Genomic DNA, 25,993 nt, shown 5'->3' on the forward strand with positions numbered 1-25,993 from the left:
CACTTCAGCTCCCCGTGGTCAGAGGCCTGAGCAACATGGCCTTATTCCTACCGTGAGGACTAGTTGTGGCATGAGAGACACACCCCAGCCCGCTGCTCATCCCATACTGGGGATACTGGTGACTCGGCTTCAAGTCCTTGCACCAAACCAAGCAAAACAGGAACTTCAGCCTTCCCAGCTGGACGAGCTCCCTCGCTGCTGGCTGCTTCCCCTGGGCTCTCGGCTCTGTTCCTGAAGAGCTTTCCAAGGGGCCAAACCAATCCCAGTGCCGGGCAGGGGCCAAACTGATCCCAAAGCCAGGGAGGGGGCCAAACTGATCCCAAAGCCAGGGAAGGGGTCAAACTGATCCCAAAGCCAGGGAAGGGGTCAAACTGATCCCAGTGCCGGGCAGGGGCCAAACTGATCCCAAAGCCAGGGAGGGGGTCAAACTGATCCCAAAGCCAGGGAAGGGGTCAAACTGATCCCAGGGCCGGGCAGGGGCCAAACTGATCCCAAAGCCAGGGAAGGGGTCAAACTGATCCCAAAGCCAGGGAAGGGGTCAAACTGATCCCAAAGCCAGGGAGGGGGTCAAACCGATCCCAGTGCCGGGTAGGGGTCAAAGAGAATCCGATTTCCAGGCAGGGGTTGAACTGATCCCAGTGCCGGGCAGGAACCGAACCGAATCCCGGTGCCGGGCAGGATCAGATGCACCGATGCTCCAAGTCCGGCTGCATTTACTCGAAGCATCTCTCACCTTTCCGCCTCCTCCAGCATCCGCCCCGTCCCCGAGCGAGGAAAGGAACGCCCCCTTCCCCCGAGCCCTGGGGGTGCGGAGGGGGCGGGGATGGGGGCCGGGGCGGGCGGGGGAGGGCTGCGGGGAGCGGGACACAAAGGCCGGGGGCTGCGGGGGGCGGCGCGGGGCTGCGGCTCCTCCTCCTCCTCCCGCCGGGGATGCTGCTGCCGGGAGCGCCCCGGGAGCCGCAGCGCTGCGACGCCCCAGAGCCCGCGGACACCCGAGGTGGGAGAATCCCCGCGGCCGGGGGGAAGGGGGGGGGGGCTGCTCTGCGCCGGGGGGGCGCCCCGAGGGGGGCTGGAGCGGCGTTTTGGGGTGAAACGGGACGGAGGGCAGCGCGTTGCCCGGCGGAGACGGGCAGACCCGTGCCCTTCCCGGGAGACAGCCGAATCCATCCCTTTCCCGGGATACATCCGGTTCTGTGCCTCTCCCGGGACACAGCCGGATCCGTCCCTTTCCCGGGACACAGCCGGATCTGTGCCTACCCTGGGATACGGGTAGACCCGCGCCTTCTCCCTGGAATCCGTCGTACCCATCCCTCTCCCGGGACACAGCCGGACCCGTGCCTCTCCCGGGACACAGCCGGACCCGTGCCTCTCCCGGGACACAGCCGGACCCATCCCTCTCCCGGGACACAGCCGTATCCATCCCTCTCCCGGGACACAGCCCAGCCCAGGGGCACGAGGTGTGAGCCGGTGCCGCGCAGAGCAGCTCCGATGGAGCGCATCCCCCGCTCCTCAGCCCTCCGCCAGCTCCCACCGGGCTCAGCTCCGTCTTTTCCGCTTCCCTCTGAAGTCTGGAAAACTTCTTCTCAAGGCAGTGAGAGAATTCTGCGTGTTCAGCACCTTGGTTCGGGCTGCTTCTGGTTACGCAGCCCCCAAACTCCCTGGGAAGAGAAAGGAAGGAGCAGACGCCTTTGGTTTGATTGAGCCATCCTCGGGAAAGGGGCTGCCTGCCTGAGGAGGGAATTATTTGCCCCCGTTGCCTGTGTGCGTGGGGTAGGTTGGGCAGCAAGGGGGTGGGCAGAGTGGGTGGAAGGGGATTAGCGAGCACGGAGCCTTGCGTGGGCATCGGGTACCTCTGTGTGCAAATATTACTGCGATCTGTGAGTGTGCGGCCAGGTAGGGTTGCGTTGAAGGTGTTTTAGCCTTTCCCTGGGTGCACACGCACGCGGTCGGGCGGGTTAGTGGATGCTCGCCTCGGTGTGCGCTGTGCGGGCTGCGCCGGTTTGTGCACACACGTATGTGCATGGGGGAAAAGTCCCTGCGGACGGGAGGGTGCACAGCTCTTGGGGTGTCTGCCCAGGGCTTGGAAACCCAGGGATTAACCTCTGCTTTTAAAAGGAGATGTTAAGGAGCGTTGCTGTGGCACAAGTCAGCTCCGGGCTGTCACTTCTCACCCTGCTGATGCTCTGCAGGCGGTGCCAGATCTGCACAGCTGGCAGCTGCTGACTCTGGTGGGGAACAAGCGCGGATCCAGGTCCCAGGCTCCGTGCACGATGCTCCTTTCTTTGATGAGTAGTTTGCACCTCACTTTTTCTTACAGTTGGTCATGGGTCCAGGTTCCTAGTTGGGTGGAAGGAGGCTTCCACACAGAGAAGTTGGCCCAGGACTGGGGGGGAGCCCTGACATCTCTCACCCAGCCCTGATTGCCACACGCAGCCGTACCCACATACCTTGATCCCAGCTGCATCCCTGCTACAAACCCCTTTCTCCCCAAGTATTTGGTTCCCACTGTCAAGCTAAGGCTGACCCAGCAGAGCAGCACCCAGGGGGCTTCTCTCTTCTCCTGTGTTCACAAATGAGCTGAGGCCTGCAAACTCCTTACACTTGTGACTCTGTGCTCTCAGCAGAGGGACCAGCAACCCAAACCATTTTCCCCAAGCAGGCTTGCATTTCTGCAGCAGCTACCTTGGCTGCCCAAATTCCTCCCGAGAGCTTGCTTTCCTCACTGAAGGCTGCAGCAAGTGGAATACAAGCAGGAAAAAAAAAGTCCTCGTGAGTCTCCGCTATCTATCTTCCTGATAGCATCACTCCAGACGCTGATTAACCTTCCTTTGAAATCGTTGCCAGGGCAGAGCCTGGCTCCAGCCTCCCACACCAGTCATGGCCATGCACCGCCGCACCCCATCACCCCGAGCCCCTCTGTGTCGCACTGTTCCAACCTTCCTAGCTCACCCCTTTGCCTGCAGCCGGGCTTTTGCGAGGTCTGCAGAGCCCCCCGTTAGCCATTCTGTCATATCACTCATGCAATTAATATCCAGGGCCGTTAATCAGTGGGACAAAGAATTGTAAGTGCAAAATCATCGGTGCACTCAGCGGTGGGGGCAATTAATGGCAGCTGCAAAAGTGCACTCAGGAATACAATCGCACGCTACGGGGGATGCTCTCAGCTCCCTGCCAGGCCTCCAGCCACAGCTCCGTGGCGCACACATGCTCGAGGGGCTGTGCTCGCAGCCGTGACAGCTCCCTCGCCCTCGGAGCCCCCAGCTGTGCCGGTGCCCCTCCTGCTCCCCAGGTGACCCCCTCTTCTTGACACCACAGGCTGCTAAATTGGTCTTGAGTTGTTCTTTTCCACCCACCCCTTAGTCACTCTTCCCTGGCAGGCAGCGCTGCGGAGCAGTGGGAGGCAAATCGATGTGAAACTCAAGGCAGGAAAATGAGATTTCAAGAAAAGCCAGCTCCCTTAGAGCCACAGAAGTGGGTGTAGGGACTTCCAGGGCAGGCTTCTTGTGCTGAGGGTGCACGGAGCAGACTCCCACTTCAGGCTTGGACAGAAGGACCATGGCACCAGAGCCAGCCCAGCCCTTGCAGAAGGAGCATTGCAGAGCCAGTGATGCTGCTTGAGTGAGCTGCTGCTGCTCTCCCGTCCCGCGCCTCCTGCATCCCTTGCTCTGATGATATCCTTAGCCCTAAATCACTGTTTTCCCCTCTTTGAAGGCCTCTGCTTTGCTGCGGGCAGGTACAGTCATGCTCAGCTCATGCTCAGGTGAGGTATCCGTGGCATGCAGAGAGGTGGGCAGCCACGGAGCAGCCTCTGCACTCCGCGGAGGGCTGGATCGCATGCCTGTGTTCCTTGAGACCATTCAAAAACTCATTCCCATCTCTGACTGCGAGAGCTGAGCTCCGGACTCGCTTCTTGGGATGCTCAGTGACCCACAGACAGCCCAGCAGAGCTCACAGCCTGTGGTGCAAGGAGCTGCGTGGACAAGTGTGAAAAGATAGTAGCGCTGCAGCCCTTGCAGAAGACGGGTGCTATAACCACTCCTTGAAGCAACACAGACGGGACCGGGACCCTGTACTGCTCCGTCACGGGGCCATATGGGCTTTTCTTGGGCAGTGCTGTCCATCCCTGCACCCTCCATCTCTTCACCCCAAGGCTGGAGACCGTAACCCTCCATCCCTGGACCCTGAGGCATGAGACTTTAACCCTTTCTCTCTTCACCCCAAGGTGTGAGACCTTAACCCTCCACGCCTGCACCTCAAGGTGTGAGACCTTAACCCTTCATCCCTGGACCCCAAGGTGTGAGACCTTAACCCTCCATCTCTTCACTCCAAAGCGTGAGACCTTAACCGTCTCTTCACCCCAAGGCATGAGACCTTAACCCTCCAGCACTTAGGAAAAGCTTAGCACCGATGGGAAAGTTGGAAGCTTTTTTTCCTTGTCCACCTACCACTGACTTGGATTTGTGTTTTGAAATATTTCTTTCTCTTGGGAGGTCTTAAAAGTCCCCCCCTACCCATCGTAATTTATTGGATGTTCTGTGTTTACCGTCTGCCCTTGGGTTTGCTGTGGTGTTTTTTTCGCAGGACTCCTGGAGGTGTGAGGTGCAGAGATCCCCTCTGCGGGCAGGGACGGCAGGAGGCAGGATGCAGAGAGGAGAAGTGGAGCTCACAGCCCTCAGGTCAGGGAGAGCAGTGGTGCAGGAGTGGGCAGGACCGACGTGGACGGTTGCCATTAGGGATTAGTTAAAAATAGCAGGGAATGTACAAAGGTTTGGCACGTGGGTCACAGAGTCTTTCCTACACAGATTGTTTCCTACTAGTGGGTTTTTATGCTTTCTCATATTAAGAAAAGCCCCCCTCCCTGCCTTGAGCTTGACAAATTGTTTCTAGGAAGCCCTGAGCGTGTGCACACACGGCAGCAGTGGGAGAAACTCTATGGGCTTTGAGGTCCCTTCCAACCCAAACCATTCTGTGGCCACTGCCTGGTTTTGGAGAGCAAAATCTAGAGGAAGAAGGACACAAACAGTGCTGGGGTTACTGCAGAGCTGCAGGAGCCAATGCCAACCCTGCATCACTTTGCAACCAGCTCCTCTCCACAGCAGCGCTCCGGTTCAGACCTTCCTCTTCCTCACACACAGAAGTTTTCCTCTCGAGCTGAAAGGTCTGTCTCCATTGTCTCCTTAGCAATGGGAGGCCTCTGTGAAAGCCAGCTCCTTCCAGCAGAGGGTAGCAATGCATGTGCACACTCTTCCCCCTTAGAATAAGAGGATTTTTAAGCATTTATTAAAGATCTTTATCTCCTGAGCCTATGACTTTTGGAAAATAGAGCATCTCTCCCCCATGGGGCATTGGCAGTGCCCGGGTCAGAGAGCTGGAGAGGCTGCAGCTGGGTGCTTGGTCTGGTGGGAGGTGTCCCTGCCCATGGCAGGGGGTGGAACTGGATGGGCTCTAAGGTCCCTTCCAACCCAAACCATTCCGTGATACTATGATTCTCTTAACTTGCCATCATGCAATGGCACAGAGCTATTTGCCAGTAGTGACAATTCCCAAGAGCGGTTTATCGAGGTTTCCTGGATGCAGAAGGGATGGATTTGGCCACTTGCCATCTTGCCTGAGCAAAGAGAATTATGGCAGAGGTTCTAGTTCAGAAACCAAGTCCGAAGAAACATTTAGATATTGAATTGCCTTTTAGCAAGACATCAGTGGTAACGGCAGCAAACCCAGAACCACCTCAACAGAGATGCTCCTCCGAAACACAAGTGCCCGTGCTTATTTCCTTGAACAATTAAATGACATCTCTGTAAGGCAGTTATGGGTGATCTCCTTTAGTGGTTAATTGAATATTCCTTGCAACTTTCTCTTTTGAGAGAAGTGCTCCATTTGGCAGCCAGGCATTAAAGGGGTGTTTGAAAAAGAAGAGGAGGAGTGGCAACTGGAATTGTCTTTTTCCCCTTCCGTGGCTGCTGCGTTGAAGCCTGATTGAGCAGAGCAGGGGTGGGGATGTGTAACATGCTGGAAAGCAAGAGCTGAAGGATGAGAAGACAGGGGCAGCGCAGCAGATGCTTTACACAGCAAGGACTGAGATTGGCTCTTCCCAAACACGCAGAAGTTGCCTTTTCTCAGCCGCGACTTGGATGAGCATCATGCAGGGTACAAAAATACCCAGCAGTGAGACAAACCACAGCATAACTGGTATCACAAACAAGGAAGAAGAGCGTAGAAATAACACACAACTTGGTTTTGGAGCTCAGATGCTGTGAAGCCAAGCATAGGCTTGACACGGAGAAGTTTACTTGGCTGAAGATCTTTAGGTCCTGCCTCAGAGAAATTCTTTCTCTCCTAAGTCACTACTAAGACAGAGATTGAGGTTTTTCAGCTGCTGCCAGGGTCAGTTATTTCCCCTCCTGTTTCTTAGAGGAGCAGCCAGAGCTTCCCACTGCCACAGGCCTATGGCTTTAGGAGCACATCCCAAGAGAACCAGCCCTGTCTCAGCCTCGGGCTGCTCATACCCTCTGCTACCTGGCCATTGCCAGTGAGGAAAGAGCAAGGAAGAGCAGATAATGGGTCCTCACACTCTGACAGTGCTCCTGTTGCACGTGAACCCAGCGAGGCTGAGAGAAAAGCAGCGCAGATTAGCTTTGTGAACCCAAATATACCAAAGAGGTACCAAAAGGCTCCAGGAGGTGAAGGACCAGAGAGGAGACCCAGCTGGGCTTCCTAAGCACTTGCATGCAGCCAGGGATGGTGGGCTGGGCAGTCGTGGTCAGCAGGAGCATGGGAGACAGCACAGGCCATGCTCCTGGCTGCTTTTCAACTGCTTGGGAGAGGAGGAGAGACAATAAAAGGCGAGAAGATTGCAAACAGAGCTCTGTCTCCATGGCAGCCTGCAGCTCCACTTCTAAATTTTCCCTGTACACGAAGAGGATGCTTCTGCCCTATAAGCTCTTGTGGGAGTTTTGCAGCAGAAAGAGCCTTTGTCCAGGTATTTCCTGGTGCCTGGGGAGGGGCTGGCCTGTAGAAGACACCCTTAGTGCTACCATCCTGTCATAACCTGGGGGAAACGATCTCGCTGTCCCTCATTACAGTTTTATCCATAATTAGGACAGAGGAAGCCATGTGCAAAGCCTGTGGAAGCGGAAAGCTGGGATGAAAAGTATTTAGAGCTCTTCTCATGTTACATGAAGTTCTTGCTATTTTTAACTGGACAGGCAGACCTTTTCCATCACTTAGACCCTAGAGAAAGCGTGCGGGAGATGCTAGGACACCAAACCTCACCCGCTGGGCTCCAGCTCTGCTGGTTACCATGAGACACAGACCTCAGCATGTTGGTGCTGCACAGGTGGGAATGAAAGGACAACTTCCCATACTCAGAAGCACCTGTGAGGTGTATGGAGACGCTGAGCTGCCAGCATCTAGCACAAGCTGATCCCTTGCAACCAGCTTTTTAGGATGCCCCCCCGCCATGCTCGCACCCTGGCAGATTGTGTTTTACAGGGTCGGAAATAGATGCGCGAGAAGGGGCCTCACAGATCCCAAGTGAAAGCCGTGCTCAGCTGTCACCCACCCCAGCACCAGCTGCTAGCTCCAGACGGTTCCCAAAATACCCAGCCCGTGTAAGGATGCAAGGGCTGCCTCGCCCTCCTCCGAGGGAAGGAGAGGTCCTTTTCCACCTGCAGGGAAGCGGGCTGCCATGGATGGTACCTTCTGCAAGGTCCTCCCCGGGAGTAGGATCTTCTCGATCCTCTCCCTACGAACATCCCAAGGCTGCAAAACCTCTCTGAAACTCAAACCCATTAAGAGAGAGGTCCTGCAAGCAGCCTGAGAGGGTGCTGGTGGCCCGAGAGCTACGGTGGAGCAGATGCTGGTGGCCTGAGAGCCATGGTACAGCTCTGACACAGCTGTTCCCACTGTACCTGTCACAGGAGAGGTGGCAACCGTCCACCCTAGAGGTGGTGGCCGCTCCCCAGCGCGGCATCGCCGTCCAGGTGTGCCTGCCACAGCCCCAGCAAGTCCTCAGACCTGCGAAAGACCAAAGCAGGGACAAAAGCATTTCTGAGTTTCCAGTTAGCAGGGCTTTAATTGCAGTATTAGTTGCTCATTAGTGGGAAAAGCCAGATGCTCTTAGGAATTAAGCAAGCTGACAAGATCTTTCTCTCCACTCCAGGAATATTTAACTATGTCTCATACCAACATTTCCTTTGTAGCAGGAGCATGACTGAGATGACTTGTGTGGGTGCTGAGCTGTTGAATCACTGCTGAGCTCCAAAGTCCGTGTGACGCGAGGCTGCTGGCAGGAGAGGGGAGGAAGCGGTGAGGAGGTCCTGGTACTTCTGGGTGGCACAGGTTGGGCGTCTTCATATGTGGTCATGTGAAGGTTGGGAGCTGGAGGGGTATTTAACCTAAAAGACAGTGAGAAAGCATTTAGGCTCCAGAGCTGGGGATGTCACGGGTAGGACTGAGGGTTACTTGCATCCAGAGCAGTGGGACCAGCAGGGCATGGAAGGGGATTCAGCTCCTCTGCTCTACTCTGGTGAGACCCTACACGGAGCCCTGTGTCCAGTTCTGGAGTCCTCAGCACAGGAAGTACATGGAGCTGTTGGACAGAGTCCAGAGGAGGCCACGGACATGATCTGAGGACTGGAGAACCTCCTGTACGAGGACAGGTTGAGAGGGTTGGAGTTGTTCAGCCTGGAGAAGAGAAGGCTCCAGGGAGACCTTAGAGCAGCTTCCAGTGCTGAAAGGGGCTCCAGGAGAGCTGGGGAGGAGCTCTGGATCAGGGAGGGCAGGGAGATGGTGGCTGCCCCATCCCTGGAGGTGTTGAAGGCCAGGCCGAATGGGGCTTGGAGCCCCTGATCCAGTGGGAGGTATCCCTGCCCATGGCAGGGGTGGAACTGGATGGGCTTTGAGGTCCCTTCCAGTCCAAACCATTCCATGACTATGATTCTATCTATGGCATTGGGGGCATAAAAAAAGAGCTATAGACCAGCCACAGTTGCAATAACATGGAGGACCAGGCTCCCACAGCAGTGCCAGAATATTCCCATGACGCGCTGCTGTTGCTGTGCTTGCATCCAGCGAGGGGACGGCATCACATGGGATCTGCTCCTCTTGGGAACAGCCCCTCCCAAGGTCGGACAGTACAGGACAGTAGGAGGGAGGCTGGGACTGTCTCAAGCTCAGCTCCCGATAACTCTGTTTGGATTTCCTTGCCTGTGAAGCTATTAAACACAAGCCGCAGCTGTGCGGGGGAGAGCCGAGGCGTTTCGGCACCAGAAATCTCTCATCGCTCTGTGCACAGACACACGTGCTGGCTCTGTAAACAGCCCTGTCTCACCCAAGTTGGCATGAGTGATGCCCAAAGGCTGGCCAGGGAGCACCCACTTCCCGGTGCAGCCTTATTTTAGTGACACCATCCCATCCCTGACCACTGGCCGGGCTGCAGGTGGGAGCAGGTTAAGCAGGTGATGGTTCGTCCCCCATCACTGCATTATATGGTGACCTGGCGAGCCCGAGGACCGGTTACGCTGCCCCAGCCCGGTTCATTTTGCTCATCTCTGGACTTGTAACTCCCCGCAGGCCAGGGCAAACACCTTCTTTTCCTGGGAATAAAGGGCTATTGGCTGAGGTTGCAGCCTTTCAGCCACCAGCAACAAGTGTCTCACTTCTAAGAGATCCCTCTGAGGACAGGGAGACAGAGAGGATAATATATTCACTACCCCCAGTATTTGCTGGTGCTAATACTTTGTGCTCGGGTTAACCGTCCAGTAAGCATTTGCTGGAGGGAAAGCACAAGGCTCTGCAGAAACGCAGATGTTGAAAATCATGGGACTTTGCTGACTTACACCAATTTTCTGTGGGTTGAGCAATTGTCTCCAGGCAGGGACAGGAGCCTCTCCCCACTCAGCCGAGGCTCCCACACAGGAAAACGCTGTGGACAGACCAGACGGCATGGCAGTGGGCAGGGCAGCGCGGGTGTTGAGCCGATACCCTCTAAAGCTTGCTCTTCCAGTATGATTCATTGTTAATTTGAGAAATTCCTCTTATTCCAGTACTGTCTTCCCCAAACATAGCTCAAGCCCTCAGTGCTGCCTACATCACCACGTGGATGGTTTTGCCCTGCTCTCCTATTAAAGCCACTCATTGACTCACCCCTGGTCAGGGTTGGTGCCTCGGTTGCTCAATGGGTGGAAGAGAGGTGTACAGAGCTCCTTCAGACTCTTTCCAAAGCTGTAGGCATGTGTTGAGCTGACAGTTGGACTTGATTACCTTAGAGGTCTTTTCCAACCTTGATGATTCTGTGATGCTGAATTCGGTGTTGATTTTTGGCTTTTCCAGCAGGGCTGCCAGGAGGAAGGGAATCATAGAATCACAAAATAGTTTAGGTTGGAAGGAACCTTAAAGATCATTGAGTTCCAACCCCCTTGCCATGGGCAGGGACATCCCACTGGATCAGGGGCTCCAAGGCTCATCCAACCTGGCCTTGAACACCTCCAGGGATGGGGCAGCCACCACTTCCCTTGGCAATCTGTTCCAGTGTCTCACCACTCTCATGGCGAAGAAATTCTTCCTAAGCGGTCTAAATCTGCTGCTTTCCAGTTTGTCCCCGTTCCCTCTCATCCTATCCCCACAAGCCTTTATGAACAGCCGCTCTCCACCCTTCCTGGAGCCCCTTCAGGTACTGGAAGGACTCTATAAGGTCTCCCCAGAGCCTTCTCTTCTCCAGGCTGAACAACCCCAACTCTCTCAGCCTGTCCTCAGATGGGAGATTCTCCAGCTCTCGGATCATCCTTGTAACCTCCTCTGGACCCGTTCCAACAGCTCCATCTCCTTCTTACATTGAGGGTTCCAGAACTGGACACAATCCTCCAGATGAGTCTCACAAGAGAGGAATAGAGGGGCAGAATCCCATCCCTCCCTGCTGGCCACACTGCTTTGGATGCAGCCCAGGACACAGTTGGTTTCTGGGCTGCGAGCACATGTTGCTGGCTCGTGTCGAGCTTCTCATCGACCAGAACCCCCCAAGTCCTTCTCTGCAGGGCTGCTCTCGATCACATCATCCCCTACCCTGTACTGAATTGAGGATTGACCCAGGTGCAGGACCTTACACTTGGCCTTGTTGAACCTCCTGAGGTTCTCACAGCCCCACTTCTCCAGCCTGTCCAGGTCCCTCTGGATGACATCCCATCCTTCTGGTGTGGCAACATAAGAGCCTTTGACCGGAGTCACCCTCCTGGAGAAACTGGGTGCAAAGAGGCAGTGCTCGGTGCTGCCGATGGGCTTCAAAACAGACACAGATCGCCTTTTGTTGCTTTCTTTCCACCGTTAAGCAATTGCACCTTCACGTCCAGGGCCTGCAGCAGGATCACCGGTCGTAAGAGCCCAGCTGCTAGGGGACACGGGCAGAGACGTGGCACAGTCTCCTACTGCTGCGCTGGCACGGAGCCCACCCAGCTCCTTGCCAACGCCACTGCTGGCTCCTCTAACGAGCACCAGCCAGCGGGTGTGAATTCTCTTAGTGTTCATTGAAACAACATTAACTGTGATGGACTCTTGGGCTCTTAGTGGATGTAACATGTAATTGAGGCTGGTTATTCTTCATCTGGAGTGTCCCCCTTCACTAATGGCAAATCAGGGCAGAACACATGGTGCGCCGCTTTGTGAGTCCCGGACTCAATTCACTCCCTGCCTCCGATCAAAATGATCCCAATGAATGTCAATGAATGAGTGGGAGACAATGAATTAGAGTGAATGAAAGCCTTGTAATGGGGCCCTTCGCCGCATCGAGCCACAATTGAACACCACAAGGAAGGCGTCTGCCTGGGCGGTGTTTGAATTCATCTCCATTAGCACGATTAGGGGGAAGATTACAGGGTGGGAGCAAGGTCAGCTCCAGTGATGGGGCTCTCCAAGCCCTACTGCTGCCATTTCTTTGGAGACAAAAAATGAGCAGGTTTTGGAGAGCACCGTACCAGCTGGGCATAGGGAGAGCAGGCTGAGCTCATAAGTCTGAGCAAAGACAGGCTTGTGCAGCCCAAGGAGGGTCCATCTCATTGGCCTGGTGTTCGTTAGTGGTTGGAGGTCATAGAATGGCTTGGGGTCACTGTGAAATTAACTCTATTGCTTACAGAGGAAGAAATCATCCTAGAATAGTTTGGCTTGGAAGGGACCGCAAAGCCCATCCAGTTCCACCTCCTGCCATGGGCAGGGACACCTTCCACTGGATCAGGGGCTCCAAACCCCATCCAACCTGGCCTGGAACCCCTCCAGGGATGGGGCAGCCACCACTGCTCTGGGCAACCTGGGCCAGGGCCTCCCCACCCTCACAGCAAAACATTTCTCTCTAAGATCTCATCTCAATCTCCCCTCTCTCAGCTGAAAACCATTCTCCCTTATCCTCTCCCTGCCCTCCCCGATCAAGAGCCAAGAGCCCCATCCCAGCTTTCTTGGAGCCCCTTTCTGTCCTGGACAGAAGGGTCCTGAAATCAGAACTCTGTTTTGATTGCCAGTCCCAAATCCAGCTCAGTGGGATTGCTGCACTCCCAAGGTTTGGATTAAGCCATTGCCTTCATTAAAACGTAAATCAGGTGCTCCAGGTAGCACAAGTGGGTCTTTTTACCAGGGAAATGTCCATATTTTCCCCTGGGGCCACATTCTTGCTGTCTCAAAGACCGAGATCGCTGCATAAACCAGGGGTGCATCACACATCACCCGGCAGCGATCAAGGGAAAGAGGAAGGAGGCAGCTGCTGCTGCTCCTCTATTATCTCTGCATCTCCCAACAAACACCCAAACGTGTGGGCACGCATCTGCACAGAAATGATGAATAATAATTCAAGAGGAAAAAAGAGTAGGCGAGAGAGCGCAGGAGAGAAGAAAGCGTTTGCATCGCAAGGGGAGAAGAACAGGATCAGCAGGGGCAGAGTAACACCGCGAAGCCTGGAAGGAGACGAAGGCTCTTGCTAAGATGCCCTTTCTGGGGAAGGCAGGGAGAAAGGGACTGCCTGTGAAAAGGGTGCAAGGAAGAGTGAAAGGCTTCAAAGAAACTGTGCTGCAAGGAGATAAGATTAAATTCCTGCAGCCCAGTCAGAAAGGAGGCGACCGGGAGAGCTCTCCCACGTGCGATTGCGGGGTAGGCACGACTTTGATCAATGTGAGATGCCATTCATTTTTTCCCCTCTGCTTCTGCAAAACCAAGAGTGGGTTCATCTAAGCGTTCCACCCCAATCCTGTGACTTTAGCCCGTGGGGTTATTGGGATTCCATCCCCTGGGTGATCACCACCGGGCTCCCGAGCCCTCCCGCTCACTGCTCCACCTCAATGGGTTTTGTTAACAGCCCCGTGAAGCCCCAAAAGGGTCAAGGAGTGCAGGCAGTGCCCTTGGCACAGCGTCATCCTAGGGGTCCGCCCGACACGGGGCTTGTGCCATCGTCCCCTCCACAGTGACAAAAGAGCTTTTGAGAGGCTCATTTACCAGAGGCAGCAGAGCAAGAGGGAAAGGCTTGTGTCTTTTCTGGCTTTCTGTCCTCATTAATTGGTGAGTGACAGCACAAAGCAGGTCTCAAAGTAATCGCATTTAGCGCCAGGCGAGGCTGGGGGCTGCAGCATTCGGCTTCAGCGACAGAGATGGGCTGGGACAGTGGCATCACCATCACACACACGAGGACCCAGAACAGACAGCATGCCCCCTCACAGGTCCACCACGATATACCTACACTCTATCCAGGCTGCCTGCACTGCTCACCACGGCGTGAGCTTGTGCCTACAACCCAGGGACGTAGCACGGTGCCACGCAGCCCTGCTCACCCAGGCACGCACCAGCCTCCTGCATCTCATTTAGATTGGTCGTTAGGAAGAATTTCTTCACCACAAGAGTGGTGAGACACTGGAGCAGGTTGCCAAGGGAGGTTGTGGCTCTCCCATCCCTGGAGGTGTTCAAGACCAGGTTGGATGGGGCTTGGAGCCCCTGGTCCAGTGGGAGGTGTCCCTGCCCATAGCAGGGAGTGGAACTCGATGATCTTTAAGGTCCCTTCCAACCCAAACTATTCTATGATCTCTCCCCACAGACTGGGGCACCCACCAGTACCAGGGCATTTTCAGACCCTGCACCCTCACGTACATCTATTTTTTGCACTTTGCAATATGCCTAAGCCCACTCAAACTGTAGCTGTTGCCAAGCATGCAAAAACCCCTTAAAATATACATCTAGCTAAATATATATGTATGTACATAAGGACTGGGTTTTGTTTGGCTCAGCAAAGTGAGGCAGCGCCCTCAAGGATCACGCTGTCACTGGGTTTGACACAGAGGAAGATGCAAGCATGTGCCCCAGAGCCTCAACAAGGAAGGGGGACAAGTTCGGAACTGGTGAGGCTGTACTTTAAATCCTCAGTTCAGTTTTGGGCCCCTCACTACAAGAAGGACATTGAGGGGCTGGAGCACGTCTGGAGCATGGAACAGAGCTGGGGGAAGGGGCTGGAGAACAAGCCTTATGAGGAGAGCTGAGGGACCTGGGATTGTCTATCCTGGAGAAGAGGAGGCTGAGGGGAGACCTCATCACCCTCTGCAGCTCCCAGAAAGGAGGTTGTGGTGGGGTGGGTGCTGGGCTCTGCTCCCAAGGAAAAAGAGACAGGATGAAAGGAAATGGCCTCAAGTTGTGCCAGGGGAGGTTTAGACTGGATATTAGGAAAAATCTCTTTACTGAGAGAGTGGTGAAGCCCTGGACCAGGCTGCCCAGGGCAGTGGTGGAGTCTGCATCCCTAGAGGGGTTCAAAGAACATAGAGATGTGGCACTTCACTATATGATTTAGCAGGCACGGTGGGTTGGGCTGATGGTTGGACTGGATGAGCTGTGAGGTCTTTTCCAACCTCAATGACTCTATGATTCTGGTCCCCTCTTCTGGAGGTGCCCCAAACCTAGAGCAAAATTCTGTGCTCAATGTGCTTCCAGCTGTGCTGTCTCTAGAGTCTCTCTTTCTGCTAACACTGTGCCCGAGTGCCAACTCCTCCACGGCTTTCAAAGCATTCATTTTTAAATGGAAAAAGAGAAGAAGAAAGACGTGCCCAACCCTCTCTCAGGCATGTGTAGGAGGGCTGGGATTGATTGAAACGCCTCCTGCCAAGAGGCTGGAAAGTCCCAGCTCTCCCTCCCCACATTTCTTCTCTCTTCTGTAGGCACCCAAAACCACAAGAACACGTCTATCCATGGTGTTCTGACCACGGTGACAGCCAGCCTGGCATCCCCAGAGCAGGGGGTCCATGCGCCCTGTGCTGCTTTAAAGCATCGAACCTCCCTGACACCCCTGTCATAGGGGGATGCAAATACACCGGCTGCTTTCCCCCCGCAACACGTTAAACGCTGTCTCTGGGATGCTGTCGCTACAGTTGGCAGCTCCGCTGCTGTGACACTGCCTTTTCTCTTCGGCAGGCACTTACAAGTGTGGTGTCGGGAACACACGCTGGCGGAGCAGCCTCCTGTGCCAATTATCCTGTTCCCTGCAGCGATTCCTCCCCCTCCGCACACATTATGCCTCTTATCCTGTAAAAGTGAATGAAGCCAAAGTCATTGATCACTTCTAACATATCAGCATCCGAAGCAGCAGTTCAGACCTTGACCCTTACTTCTCTTAATCTCTCCAAAATGGATTTGGGGATTAAAGAGGATATTCTGCCTTTCTGGGACTTCTCTTTGACAATTCATCAATCTGGGTCCTCAAGGAATGGGGGGAAAGGAAACAAAGCTGCAGGATGAGTTTGTGTTACCCTGTTTGGGATGCAGAGAAGCCTGCGCTGGAGCAGATGTAAGGCAGGACGTGAGGAAGAATGGCAAAAACATAGGAGCCGCTCTCTAATCCTTGAGGATGAGGCAGCGAGGATGCACGGTGCCTGCTTATCCTCCACCAACCAACCCTCTCCTGCTTCCAGAGCACATTTTACCCCTGCTGAGGCGATGGGAGCCCAGCACAGGGCTGCTCCAGAGCAGAGCCAGACACTGAGAGTTTTGAGCTGTTCTGCTGCAGCAGAGAGCAGAAATGTTTCCTGTCTCATGGAATCATAGATAGAATCATGCAAACAGGATTTAGCCCTTTTTGATTATGCACTAACTTCTGCCTACATGCAGCTCTTCCCCCTTCTCACCACCTCACCCTTTAATTATCCAGATGGAAGGTGCATCTCTATTATAGCCCTGACACTGGGAACAGAGCATTGCAAAGGCCACCAGGAGCTGGGATTTCATTTTACACTTCCCCCCTCCACCCTCCCAGCAAAGAGAATTAATGCACAGCCCCACATACCTCTGAACCTTAATCACAATACTTAGGGCACACACAATGCCTCTCATCTTCTTAAGTGCTGCACAGGCATTAAGCGTAATTAAGCCTCACAGCATCCGTTTTCAGGCAGGTTAAGGGGAGCAATGAAAATTGGAGAGAAATCAGAGAGCGACAGGCTGATGATGCAGGAGAGGTTGTGACTGCGGCTCGCAGCGTCTGTCGGGAGATGGGATCTATCCAGCACGGAACAAGCAAGAGGAACAGGCACTTGTTGAAATTCTTGCCTATTGGGTACCTAAAGATCACTACAGATGCCTCTTCCTCCTTATTTTTAGGGACTCTCATGGCTCATAACCCTCCTGGTTTCATCTGGGTGCACCATACCCAAAAGCTCCTGATGAACCCTGGGATGCAGGGCAGGATGCACCCAGCCAGCCCAGAGCTGTGTTGCAGGGGGTGCCAGCCAGCCTGGGGGACACAGGCACCTCTTGGGGGACACAGGGGAAAGCCCTGCTCTTCTCTGCCTTTCTCATCTGCCACCTCCCTTCACCCTGGGCTTTGGTGGAGGGTGGGGAGGAGCAGCCCTAGGCTGGCAGCAAGCACCCCTCTCCCTTTGCACACACCCAAGGACCGACCAGCTCGTCTGCACACATCCCTGACCCTTTCCCAGACACGTGTGGGAATTGCACACATGCAGCCTTCACACAAGCCCTTTCAAACGCCGATGCCGGCTCATCCCCAAACACAAAGCATGTGTTTACACCCTCATATCACCAGGAATCGCCCTGCTCGTGCTGATGCCCAGACCACGGGTGCGGCACTGCACTCCCTTCCCAAACCACTATTCCTCACTCTTTGTCTTTTGCCTCCCGCAGGCTCTCAGCTCACGGGCGCAGCGAGGTCTTTGCTATGATTGCAGCAGCCACCGGCTCTACCCGCTGCCCGGACCCCTTGCCGCACGGTTCAGCCGGGCTCCGCTCCCCTCGCTGCATGCCCCGGGACCGGGAGCAGCATGGGCAGCGTCAGTAGCCTCATCTCCGGCCACAGCTTCCACAGCAAGCACTGCCGAGCCTCCCAGTACAAGCTCCGCAAGTCATCCCACCTGAAAAAGCTCAACAGGTACTCGGACGGGCTGCTCCGCTTTGGCTTCTCCCAAGACTCCAGCCACAAATCCAGCTCCAAAAGCAGCAAGAATGAGGACTTCTTTTACATCAAGGTCAGCCAGAAGGCGCACGGCTCCCACCGAGCGGACTATACCTCGCTTGGCGGCGGGGAGCTGGGCGGCCAAGCCGGGACGAGCGGCATGGACTTCGGGACGCCCACGCCGCAGAAGCTGATGCCTTTTCCCAGTCAACTGGAAGTGGTTAGTAGGGAAATCCCCGGTGCTATCGGGATTTTAAGTGCCCTCAAAGCAGGTGCAGGTCCCACTGCTGGGTTGTCCTGGTCCAGAAGGCTCAGAGGCACCACTTGGTGCCAAGGAGGCAGGAGGAGAGAGGCAGCAGGGAGGTGCTGAGGTCACCCTCAGGGGGTCAGGGATCAGCAATGATCCGTATCCTTTCATTTCCAAACATGCCGTTTGCCTCCCAGTTTTAGCCATCAGCATCCTCCTGAGCTTTCAGCCCTCAGTGGAGACCCAGGACATCCCCACCGCGGGGGTCTCATCCTTGGGGGTAGATGGGATGGGGGAGAAGAGATGATGTGGTGTCGGTCGGTGCTGACGGGCTCTGCTCTTCTCCCCAGGCTGCGGAGAAACCGGCTGTGCGACCCACCGCCTTCAAGCCAGTGCTGCCCCGGTCCAGCACCATCCTCCACTCTTCCCCAGAGAATGGGGGTCACCTCTCCCAGCAGCTCCATCCCCCAGACAAAGCCAAAGAGCAGGAGTTGAAGCCGGCGCTGTGCTCGGGGGGTCTGTCCGACTCGGGCAGGAACTCCATGTCCAGCCTCCCCACGCACAGCACCAGCAGCAGCTACCAGCTCGACCCCCTCGTCACACCCATGGGACCCATCAGCCGCTTCGGAGGCTCAGCCCACAACATCTTGCAGTGTGCCATCATCCAGGACAGCAACATGATGAGCCTCAAGGCCATGTCCTTCTCTGATGGGGGCAACAAGATCCTCAACCCTGGCAAAACTCCCCACCACCACGCCGCCGAGAAGGCCGCTTGCATCCGTTCACCCATCTCCACAGATGAGTCCACCATCCAGGAGCTGGAGCAGAAGCTGCTAGAAAGGGAGGGAGAGTTACAGGAGCTTCAGTCCAGTTTTGAGGAGAAGGAACTCAGCTCCTGCCAGGCTTACGAAGAGAAGCAGCGTCGCTGCAAGGAAGAGCTGGAGGGCCTCAAGCAGAAATGCAACAGCAAGCTCAAGCAAACTTCACAGAAAACCCAACGGACGCAGCAGGTCCTTCACCTCCATGTGTTCCAGCTGCAGCAGGAGAAGAAGCAGCTCCGGGAGGAGCTGGAGAATCTCCTGAAAGAGCAAAACCTGCTGGAGACCAAGCTGAGGTCCTACGAGAAAGAGAAGACCAGCTTCGCCCCGGCACTGGAGGAGACCCAGTGGGAGGTAAGTGGGAGCACCAAGAGACATCTTGGGCTACCAAAGTGTATGTGCAGAAGGTGATAGCTCTGGCACCGGCAACAAAGCATACAGCTCTCCTCTATGTCCATACCTGCATTTGGCAGCACCACAGAGGCTCCGAGCAGAGCAGATGGTGCACGAACAAAGCCCAGGCTGTAGGAGATAGAGATTAAAGGAGAGCCCTTGTCCGTCATGTGGAGGCTCTGTAAGTTAAAATTGAGTGACTCAGTGCCCCTCTTAACCCCTCAGCACTTCACATCATACAAGGAAACAACCACTACATAAACCCCCCGGTCATTAGAAGAGCTTCACTTCCCAGCCTCCAGCACGGGGTTTTCAGGCTGTCTGCCCCAGAGGAGCAGTAAAACTGCTTTCCCACGAGTAAATAGGAACTACCAGGACTCGGTACGGCCATTTATTAGGGAGCAATAAAGCCTTCCACTCTCTCCTTAAGCTTAATTTTTCTGTTGATTGGGTATTGCTGCGCAAAGATGCTTAAACTGCCGAAGAACGCAGAAGCTCACCCGCCTGAATAACGCACACGGATATCATTTCACTGTGGCTCTATGGGGACAAGCTCAGCTATTTTCCTTGGAGGAGCGAGGTGCTCGCCTTCGCTTCCTTGCACGCGAGTATTTCTCAGATCATTTTCAGAGTCTCTATTTCATTTGCTCCCAAGCTGATGCTCCCCAGCCCTCAGGGTACGTTATTGAGCCACCTTTCCAGGCTATTCGCAAGCCCTACTGAAGTTCCAGCCGCAGGGTCCCACCAAACGCAGGCAGATGCTGAAGCCCAACAGCTGTCTCTGGGAGCAGCTGTACCGGCCGTGCTTTAGGCTCCAGCAGGATCACAGAATCATTAAGGTCGGAAAAGCCCTCTAAGCTCATCCAGTCCAACCATCGGCCCAACCCCACCGTGCCTGCTAAACCATGTCCTGAATTGTCACATCTACGTGTTCTTTGAACCCCATCCAGGGATGGAGGCTCCACGCCTGCCCTGGGCAGCCTGGTCCAGTGCTTCACCACTCTATCCATAAAGAAATCTTTCCTAATATCCAATCAAACCCTCTCCTGGTGCAGCTTGAGGCCATTTCCTCATTTCATCACTTGTCACTTGAGAGAAGAGACCAGCACCCATCGCACTACAACTTGCTTTCTGGGAGCTGCAGAGAGCCATGAGGTCTCCCCTCAGCCTCCTTTCCTCCAGGCTGAGCAGCTCCTGGTCCCTCAGCTGCTCCTCATAAAACTTGTTCTCCAGAGCCTTCCCAGCTTTTTGCGTGCTTTGCTCCCTACTGCAGTTTTGTGGGTGATTCTGGGTGTGTGAAACAGGCTCGATGAGTTTAACTGACCATGCAAACCATCAGTGGTGGCTTTGGCAAATGCGTTGAACGGGATATTGAGACTTCCTTGACACCTTTCATGTCCACACCTCAGCTGAGGAGTGTCGCCTCCTTAAATGCTCAGAGCTCCTTGCTAGCAGCCCTCTGTGTCCCCTGGGGTGTTGATCCATGGAGAACGTGGGGTTCTCTCCAGCCCCCCTGATCCTGGGGTGTTTTCCTGGGTAGGATTTTAAGGTCTCCACGTAGCAAATGCCGGTTGTGCCCAGCACGGCTTGCACGGGGAAACATGGGCGCTGCAGGATTTCTCCAAGGCACAGCCTTGACTCGGGTGCTGTTTCCCTCCCTTCAGGTGTGCCAGAAGTCGGGGGAGATCTCCCTCCTGAAGCAGCAGCTGAAGGAGTCCCAGACAGAGCTCAACACCAAGACCACCGAGATCCTCAGCCTGAAGGCTCAACTGAAGGAGGTGAGGATGAAGATGGAAGGGCTGGAGATGAAGACCCAGGACCTGGAGGGCTCCCTGCGTACCAAAGCCATGGAGCTGGAGGTGTGCGAGAATGAGCTCCAGCGCAAGAAGAACGAGTCCGAGCTGCTGAGGGAGAAGGTGAACCTGCTGGAGCAGGAGATCGTGGACCTGCGGACAGAGCTTGCCGTCCTCAAGGAGCAGCTGAGTGAAGCCCGGGAGGTGGCCAGGCCCTGTGCCATGGTGGACAATGCTCAAGTCCTGCAGGGAGAGGTGGAGAGGCTGAGGGCAGAGCTGAAGGCTGAGCGGGACAACAATGAGCAGATGACCTCCAGCTTCCAGCATGAGCGGCAGACATGGAAGGAGGAGAAGGAGAAGGTGATTCACTACCAGAAGCAGCTGCAGCAGAGCTACCTGCACATGTACAAGAGGAACCAGAACCTAGAGAAGATGCTCCAGCAGCTCGCTGCGGGGGAAGATGGCAAGGAGCCCATCGAGCTGGACATACCCGGCGCCGACGTCCCTTACGAGGACATCATTGCCACCGAGATCTGAGCCAGGTCTGCCTTCTCCTCCTTGCAGCTCAGGGGTGGGCGTCTCTTCCAGGCGAGAAGTGCTGCCCCGCAGCTCAGCCCGCGCCTTGTACAGTTCAGATGAGCCATGTATTTATTAGCAGAGCTGGTGGCCCGGCCGGCTCACCAGCCCCACTCCCCTCCTCGCATCGCACCACGGTGGTACCTGTCGTGTTACAGAGGTGAACAAGCAACTTGTGCCAATGGTGACGTGCCAGCAGCTCCCCCTCGCCCCAGCCTTCTGTCCCCTTGTAGGGCTGAGAAGCCGGTGATGGGGGCAGTTGGGGAACAGGACTTGAGCAAATAATCTCCCATCGGGTAATGGGATGATGCAAAACTCCCAGGGGATGCTCTGCTCCAGGCTTGGTGGGATCCCATGACACCACATCCCTTCCCACTGTCTTCAAGAGGAAACGGCCACAGAACATTTCCAGCCACTCACTGCCCACAGCCCAGAGGAGGCACCGTGCTGCTCTCACACCTCCTTAACCTTCCTCCAGGTGAGGAGCCACCTCCGGCCACCAGTGCAGGCTTCACATCCACTTTCCCCATCCTTCGGCAGCTGTAGTGCCTCAGGAAGGAAGCACACACCCCCACACCCCTGCCAAAATCAGCTTCCACTAATGAGCACAGCCCACCCTGCACTCATTCGGTCCCTTGGCCATGGTCACACCAGCACATCACTCCTCCCTGGACCCGCACAACCACGGCGAGCCCAGCATTCCCTGCTCTGATGGAAAAGGACTCAGTGTTCCTTTCCTCCAGCTGCCAGATGGGCAACTGGATTTAAAGGATTAACAGAAATTTCCAAGCCACAGCCAGCCCCAAGGAATCGATGGGGGAGCTGGTTGCGTTTGTCCCATGACCCCACGTGCTCCCACATCCTCACTGCGACCGTCCTCCTTGGGAAACCCGGCTGCCTTATCTCTTCCCGTGTCCTTACGTCCATGGGATCTGGCCGACAGGAGCTGGATAAAAGCCCAAACCAACCACTTTCACTTTGTTTCTTACCCAAGCTCTTAATATTCCACTCCTGCCACCAGCAAGCGGATAACAAGGCTCCGCTGCTCATCACTGGTGGTGACTCTGCTGCCCCTCCACGTCTCGGCACAGGCCGGCTGGGAATCAGCTGGCATCCAGCTTGCTGGGGTGGAGGTTTCCAGCTGGGATCCCTTTGCACCACTGCACTGGTGTTTTTACTGCAATGTGTTTGTTTACCCAGGAGCGAGCTGGGCACCAGCCTGTGAAGCCCCATCCCAGGGTTGCGGAGGGAATTCTTGCACAATCCCATGCTGCAAATTTGGCCAAGGGCTCCAAGCTGTGCAAAAATAAGTGTTCCTCACCCTGCTCCAGCCAAGCCTGGAAAGGCAACACACGGAAACCGGTCTGTGCCTTCTGCACCCGCCCCTGAGCACCTTCTCCACGCCACCCCGGGGCATCCCCACAGCCCTGGTCCCGGCACACAGCACAAGCCAATCCTTAACCATGGTCCGCTGGAGAAAAGCCAACTTCAGATCCCGGTTCCAGCCCCTCAGCTGTAGGTTGGGGTCAGCCAGGCTTTTCCCAGACCAGCTGAGGGATGATTTGAAGACCAGGAGTTAAAGGCCAGCACCCAGCGCACGAGGCCAGAAGGGATTTTCTGCATCATCCAAGACTCAGCCCCGCACCGAGGGCTCTGCACCCCGCATCGGAGCCGGAGCGCGGTGACCAGGAGCTTCCCAGTGCCAAACCCGCGGGGTGCCGAGGGGAGCAGAGCCCTCCTGGCTGCCCCATCCCGCAGCTCCCAGCCCTGTTCCTTCTCCCGCCAGCCTCCGTGGCCCCGTCCCAGGTCCCCGTCCCCCCGTGTCCCCCCCAGCCAGCGCTGTATGATGTGATCGCCCGGAGGCGTCGCCGTGCTGCCTTTGCACAACGCTGTGTGTGACCGTCCGCATCGCAGCTCTGTCGCTCCCGGCACAAGCCGGGCTCAGCCTGTACATATAATTATTTTTCTGCAGGTTTTTTTGGATGTTCTTTCTGGTGCCCGATGTAAACTACTGGTAATTTTATGTTTTTATTTATAAATAAATTTTTTAAAACCTATTTCTCCTCTCCTGGCGCCCAGAGGGTTTTCATCTCCAGCAAGAGCTTTGCCATTCCCCTCTCACATCCCATCCCAAGCCACAAGCTATTTATCACGCCAAGGTCCCCTTTGGGGACATCCTTCCACCTGGCCCTGTTTGTTTCCAGCCCCGCGAGCGCTTTGCTGCGTGGGCGAGCGGCGTTATCTCTGCTCTGCAGCTGGGAGAACCCATGCATGGAAAAGCAGCCTCGCGCCTCCGGCGAGCACCGAGGGATCGGAGAGGAGGCGATAATCCCGCCTGGAACCTCTCCCAGCCCACACCTCGCAGGCTGCGCCCTCCTGCTCGGGGTGGAAAACCAATTTGCATCCCAATCCCGTGTACCCCAACTCCCCAACGTTCACCAACCCCGGAACGGGCAGGAAAGCCGAGAAAAACAATTATGGAGGGGGAGAGAGAGAGAGAGAGAAAGAGAAAGGAAACATCTTAATGGAGCCAAGGACATGTTTTGACTATTTAAGCTGTTTTTCCCCAACACCAATCAACTTGGACTCTGTTCACACTGCACGGATCCGGCGGTTTCACAGGTCTGAACAGCACTGAGGGAGGTAAAGAGGGAGGTTGTGGGGCAGAAAATAGGGGGAAACAAACTGCAAAACACACTGCTCATAGAGTCATGGAGTGATTTGGGTCAGAAGGGACCTCACAGCCCATCCAGTCCCACTCCTGCCATGGGCAGGGACACCTCCCACTGGATCAGGGGCTCCAAACCCCATCCAACCTGGCCTGGAACCCCTCCAGGGATGGGGCAGCCACAACTGCTCTGGGCAACCTGGGCCAGGGCCTCCCCACCCTCACGGCAAAACATTTCACCCTAAAATCTCATCTCCATCTCCCTCATCCTGTCCCTGCCCTCCCTGATGAGAGCCCCTCCCCAGCTTTCCCAGAGCCCCTTCAGGTACTGGAAACTCCAATGTCTCCCCAGAGCCTTCTCCTCTCCAGACTGAACAACCCCATCTCTCTCAACCTGTCCTTGTACAGGAGGTTCTCCAGACCTCTCATCATCTCCGTGGCCTCCTCTGGCCTCACTCCAACAGCTCCACGTCCTCCCTGTGCTGAGGACTCCAGACCTGGACACAGGACTCCATGCAGGATCTCACCAGAGCTGAGCAGAGGGGCAGAACCCCCTCCCTCCCTGCTGGTCCCACTGCTCTGGATGCAGCCCAGGACGCGGTTGGTTTCTGGGCTGTGAGTGCACATTGAGCTTCTCCTCCCCGGCACACCAAGCCCTTCTCCTCAGAGCTTCTCCCAATCCATCCTCGCCTCAGCTTTGTGCTGGATTGCCCTGACCCAGGTGCATTATGTTGCCCTCGGCCTTTATGAGCCTCATGAAGGTTATTATAGGCATTATAATTCATCCTGACCCATCCGGCAGTTTCCATGGAGCTGGGAGGGGGCTCAAGCCGTGCGCAGGCTGCTCCTTGCCCTCCACAAGGGCACCGGCACCCACCGACGCTTTCCAGGGAAACCTTGGCTTTGCTCACACTGCCTGAGGCGTGAGGGGAATTTATTTTTAGAGCCTTTGAAACCTGCTGAGGAGGAAGGAGATAGAAAACCACCTGCGAGGGCTCTTTCTGCGAGCAGCCCCTTCTGTCACAGACCACCTCCAACCATCCCCTGCTCCCGCTGCGAGACGCTGCCAGCTCGGCCAAGCCCTTCCCAGAGTTCTCCATGGGTCTGGACAGGGAAGAGGTGAAGAGGAGACCTTCAAGCTGGCCGTTATCCCAGGGGACATCCCTGTCCTGAAGGGGTCACAGCCAAATCACAGATGCTGCAGCAAAGCAGAGACTTACCAGGGCTGAGCAGGAGGAGTCCGAGCAGGTCCAGGAGCAAGGACAGCATCCCTGAGAGCACATAGAAGAGCTTCTTGGCAATGCCCAGGGTGCTAGGAAGCAAAAACCTTGTCCCTAAAGCCCTTAGGCTGCTTCTCCCATTAAATCAGGGTCCCACTCCCTTTCCCACCAAAACCCTAATGAGCAACCGATAGGAAACATCTGTGTCCTCCCCAAAATCAGGTGATGGGCACCACCTGGGCCTTGCAGGGCTCTTGTGTGCCAGGAGCAGGGCTCCAGCGGAGGCACAGCTTTGGCCTTAGGGTGCTGTGAGACTCCGAGGCACCGTGAACAGTAGAAGACAACCTCAGGCAGGACAGCCTGGTCCCGGTTGCCCTGAAAGGAGCAGAAAGACCTGATAATACTGGGGTAAAGCCATTTCCTTATAGTACCCAATGCTTCCTCTGTGAAAGGCTGAACAGGAGTGGGATGGCATCAGTGTGTGCCGGAGCTCCTGGGCTGAGGAAGCATCCCGGCTCAAGGGCATGGAGAGCTCAGGTGATGGGGGCAAAACAGAAGAGCCAGCAGCAGCTCCTGCATCTCCCCTGCGGTCACTAGCACGATGCCAACACCCTCAGCCCCACAGTGTGAATGTTGGGGTGTTCTGTGCAGGAAAGGAGTTGGACTCTATGGGCCTTGTGGGTCTTTTGCAACTCAGGACATTCTATGGGGTTCTCCGCCTCATCTCTGCTTTGCGTTAGCTCAGCTCCAGCTGCCCGAGTGCCAACCGTCTCAAACAGAAGGAGTTTGAATTAGATGTTGAACTAATCAGCGGATGCAAATAAGCTTCAAGACAGAGAAAAGCTGATTTGCATCTTCTTTTAACACC

At 55.5% G+C, this 25,993-nt stretch overlaps 1 protein-coding gene across 1 annotated transcript; it reads left to right on the forward strand.

The window, feature by feature from the left end:
* Positions 1–864: 864 nt before the first annotated feature.
* On the forward strand, positions 865–23,246 carry LZTS1 (leucine zipper tumor suppressor 1). The gene is made up of 4 exons (XM_054049601.1): positions 865–997; positions 17,143–17,630; positions 18,008–18,829; positions 20,533–23,246. The coding sequence occupies exons 2-4, from the start codon at positions 17,280–17,282 to the stop codon at positions 21,196–21,198; spliced, it is 1,839 nt and encodes a 612-aa protein (XP_053905576.1). The 5' UTR covers positions 865–997; positions 17,143–17,279; the 3' UTR covers positions 21,199–23,246.
* Positions 23,247–25,993: the final 2,747 nt, after the last annotated feature.

Source organism: Cuculus canorus, chromosome 26, assembly GCF_017976375.1.
Source record: "Cuculus canorus isolate bCucCan1 chromosome 26, bCucCan1.pri, whole genome shotgun sequence".
NCBI classification, from domain to species: Eukaryota; Metazoa; Chordata; class Aves; order Cuculiformes; family Cuculidae; genus Cuculus; species Cuculus canorus.

Excerpts from the sequence above, each read along its gene's own strand:
- LZTS1 (XM_054049601.1), top strand. The coding sequence starts at position 17,280 with ATGGGCAGCGTCAGTAGCCTCATCTCCGGCCACAGCTTCCACAGCAAG. Across the intron at positions 17,631-18,007 it reads TTCCCAGTCAACTGGAAGTG|GCTGCGGAGAAACCGGCTGT; the intron begins GTTAGTAGGGAA and ends TCTTCTCCCCAG. Across the intron at positions 18,830-20,532 it reads TGGAGGAGACCCAGTGGGAG|GTGTGCCAGAAGTCGGGGGA; the intron begins GTAAGTGGGAGC and ends CCCTCCCTTCAG.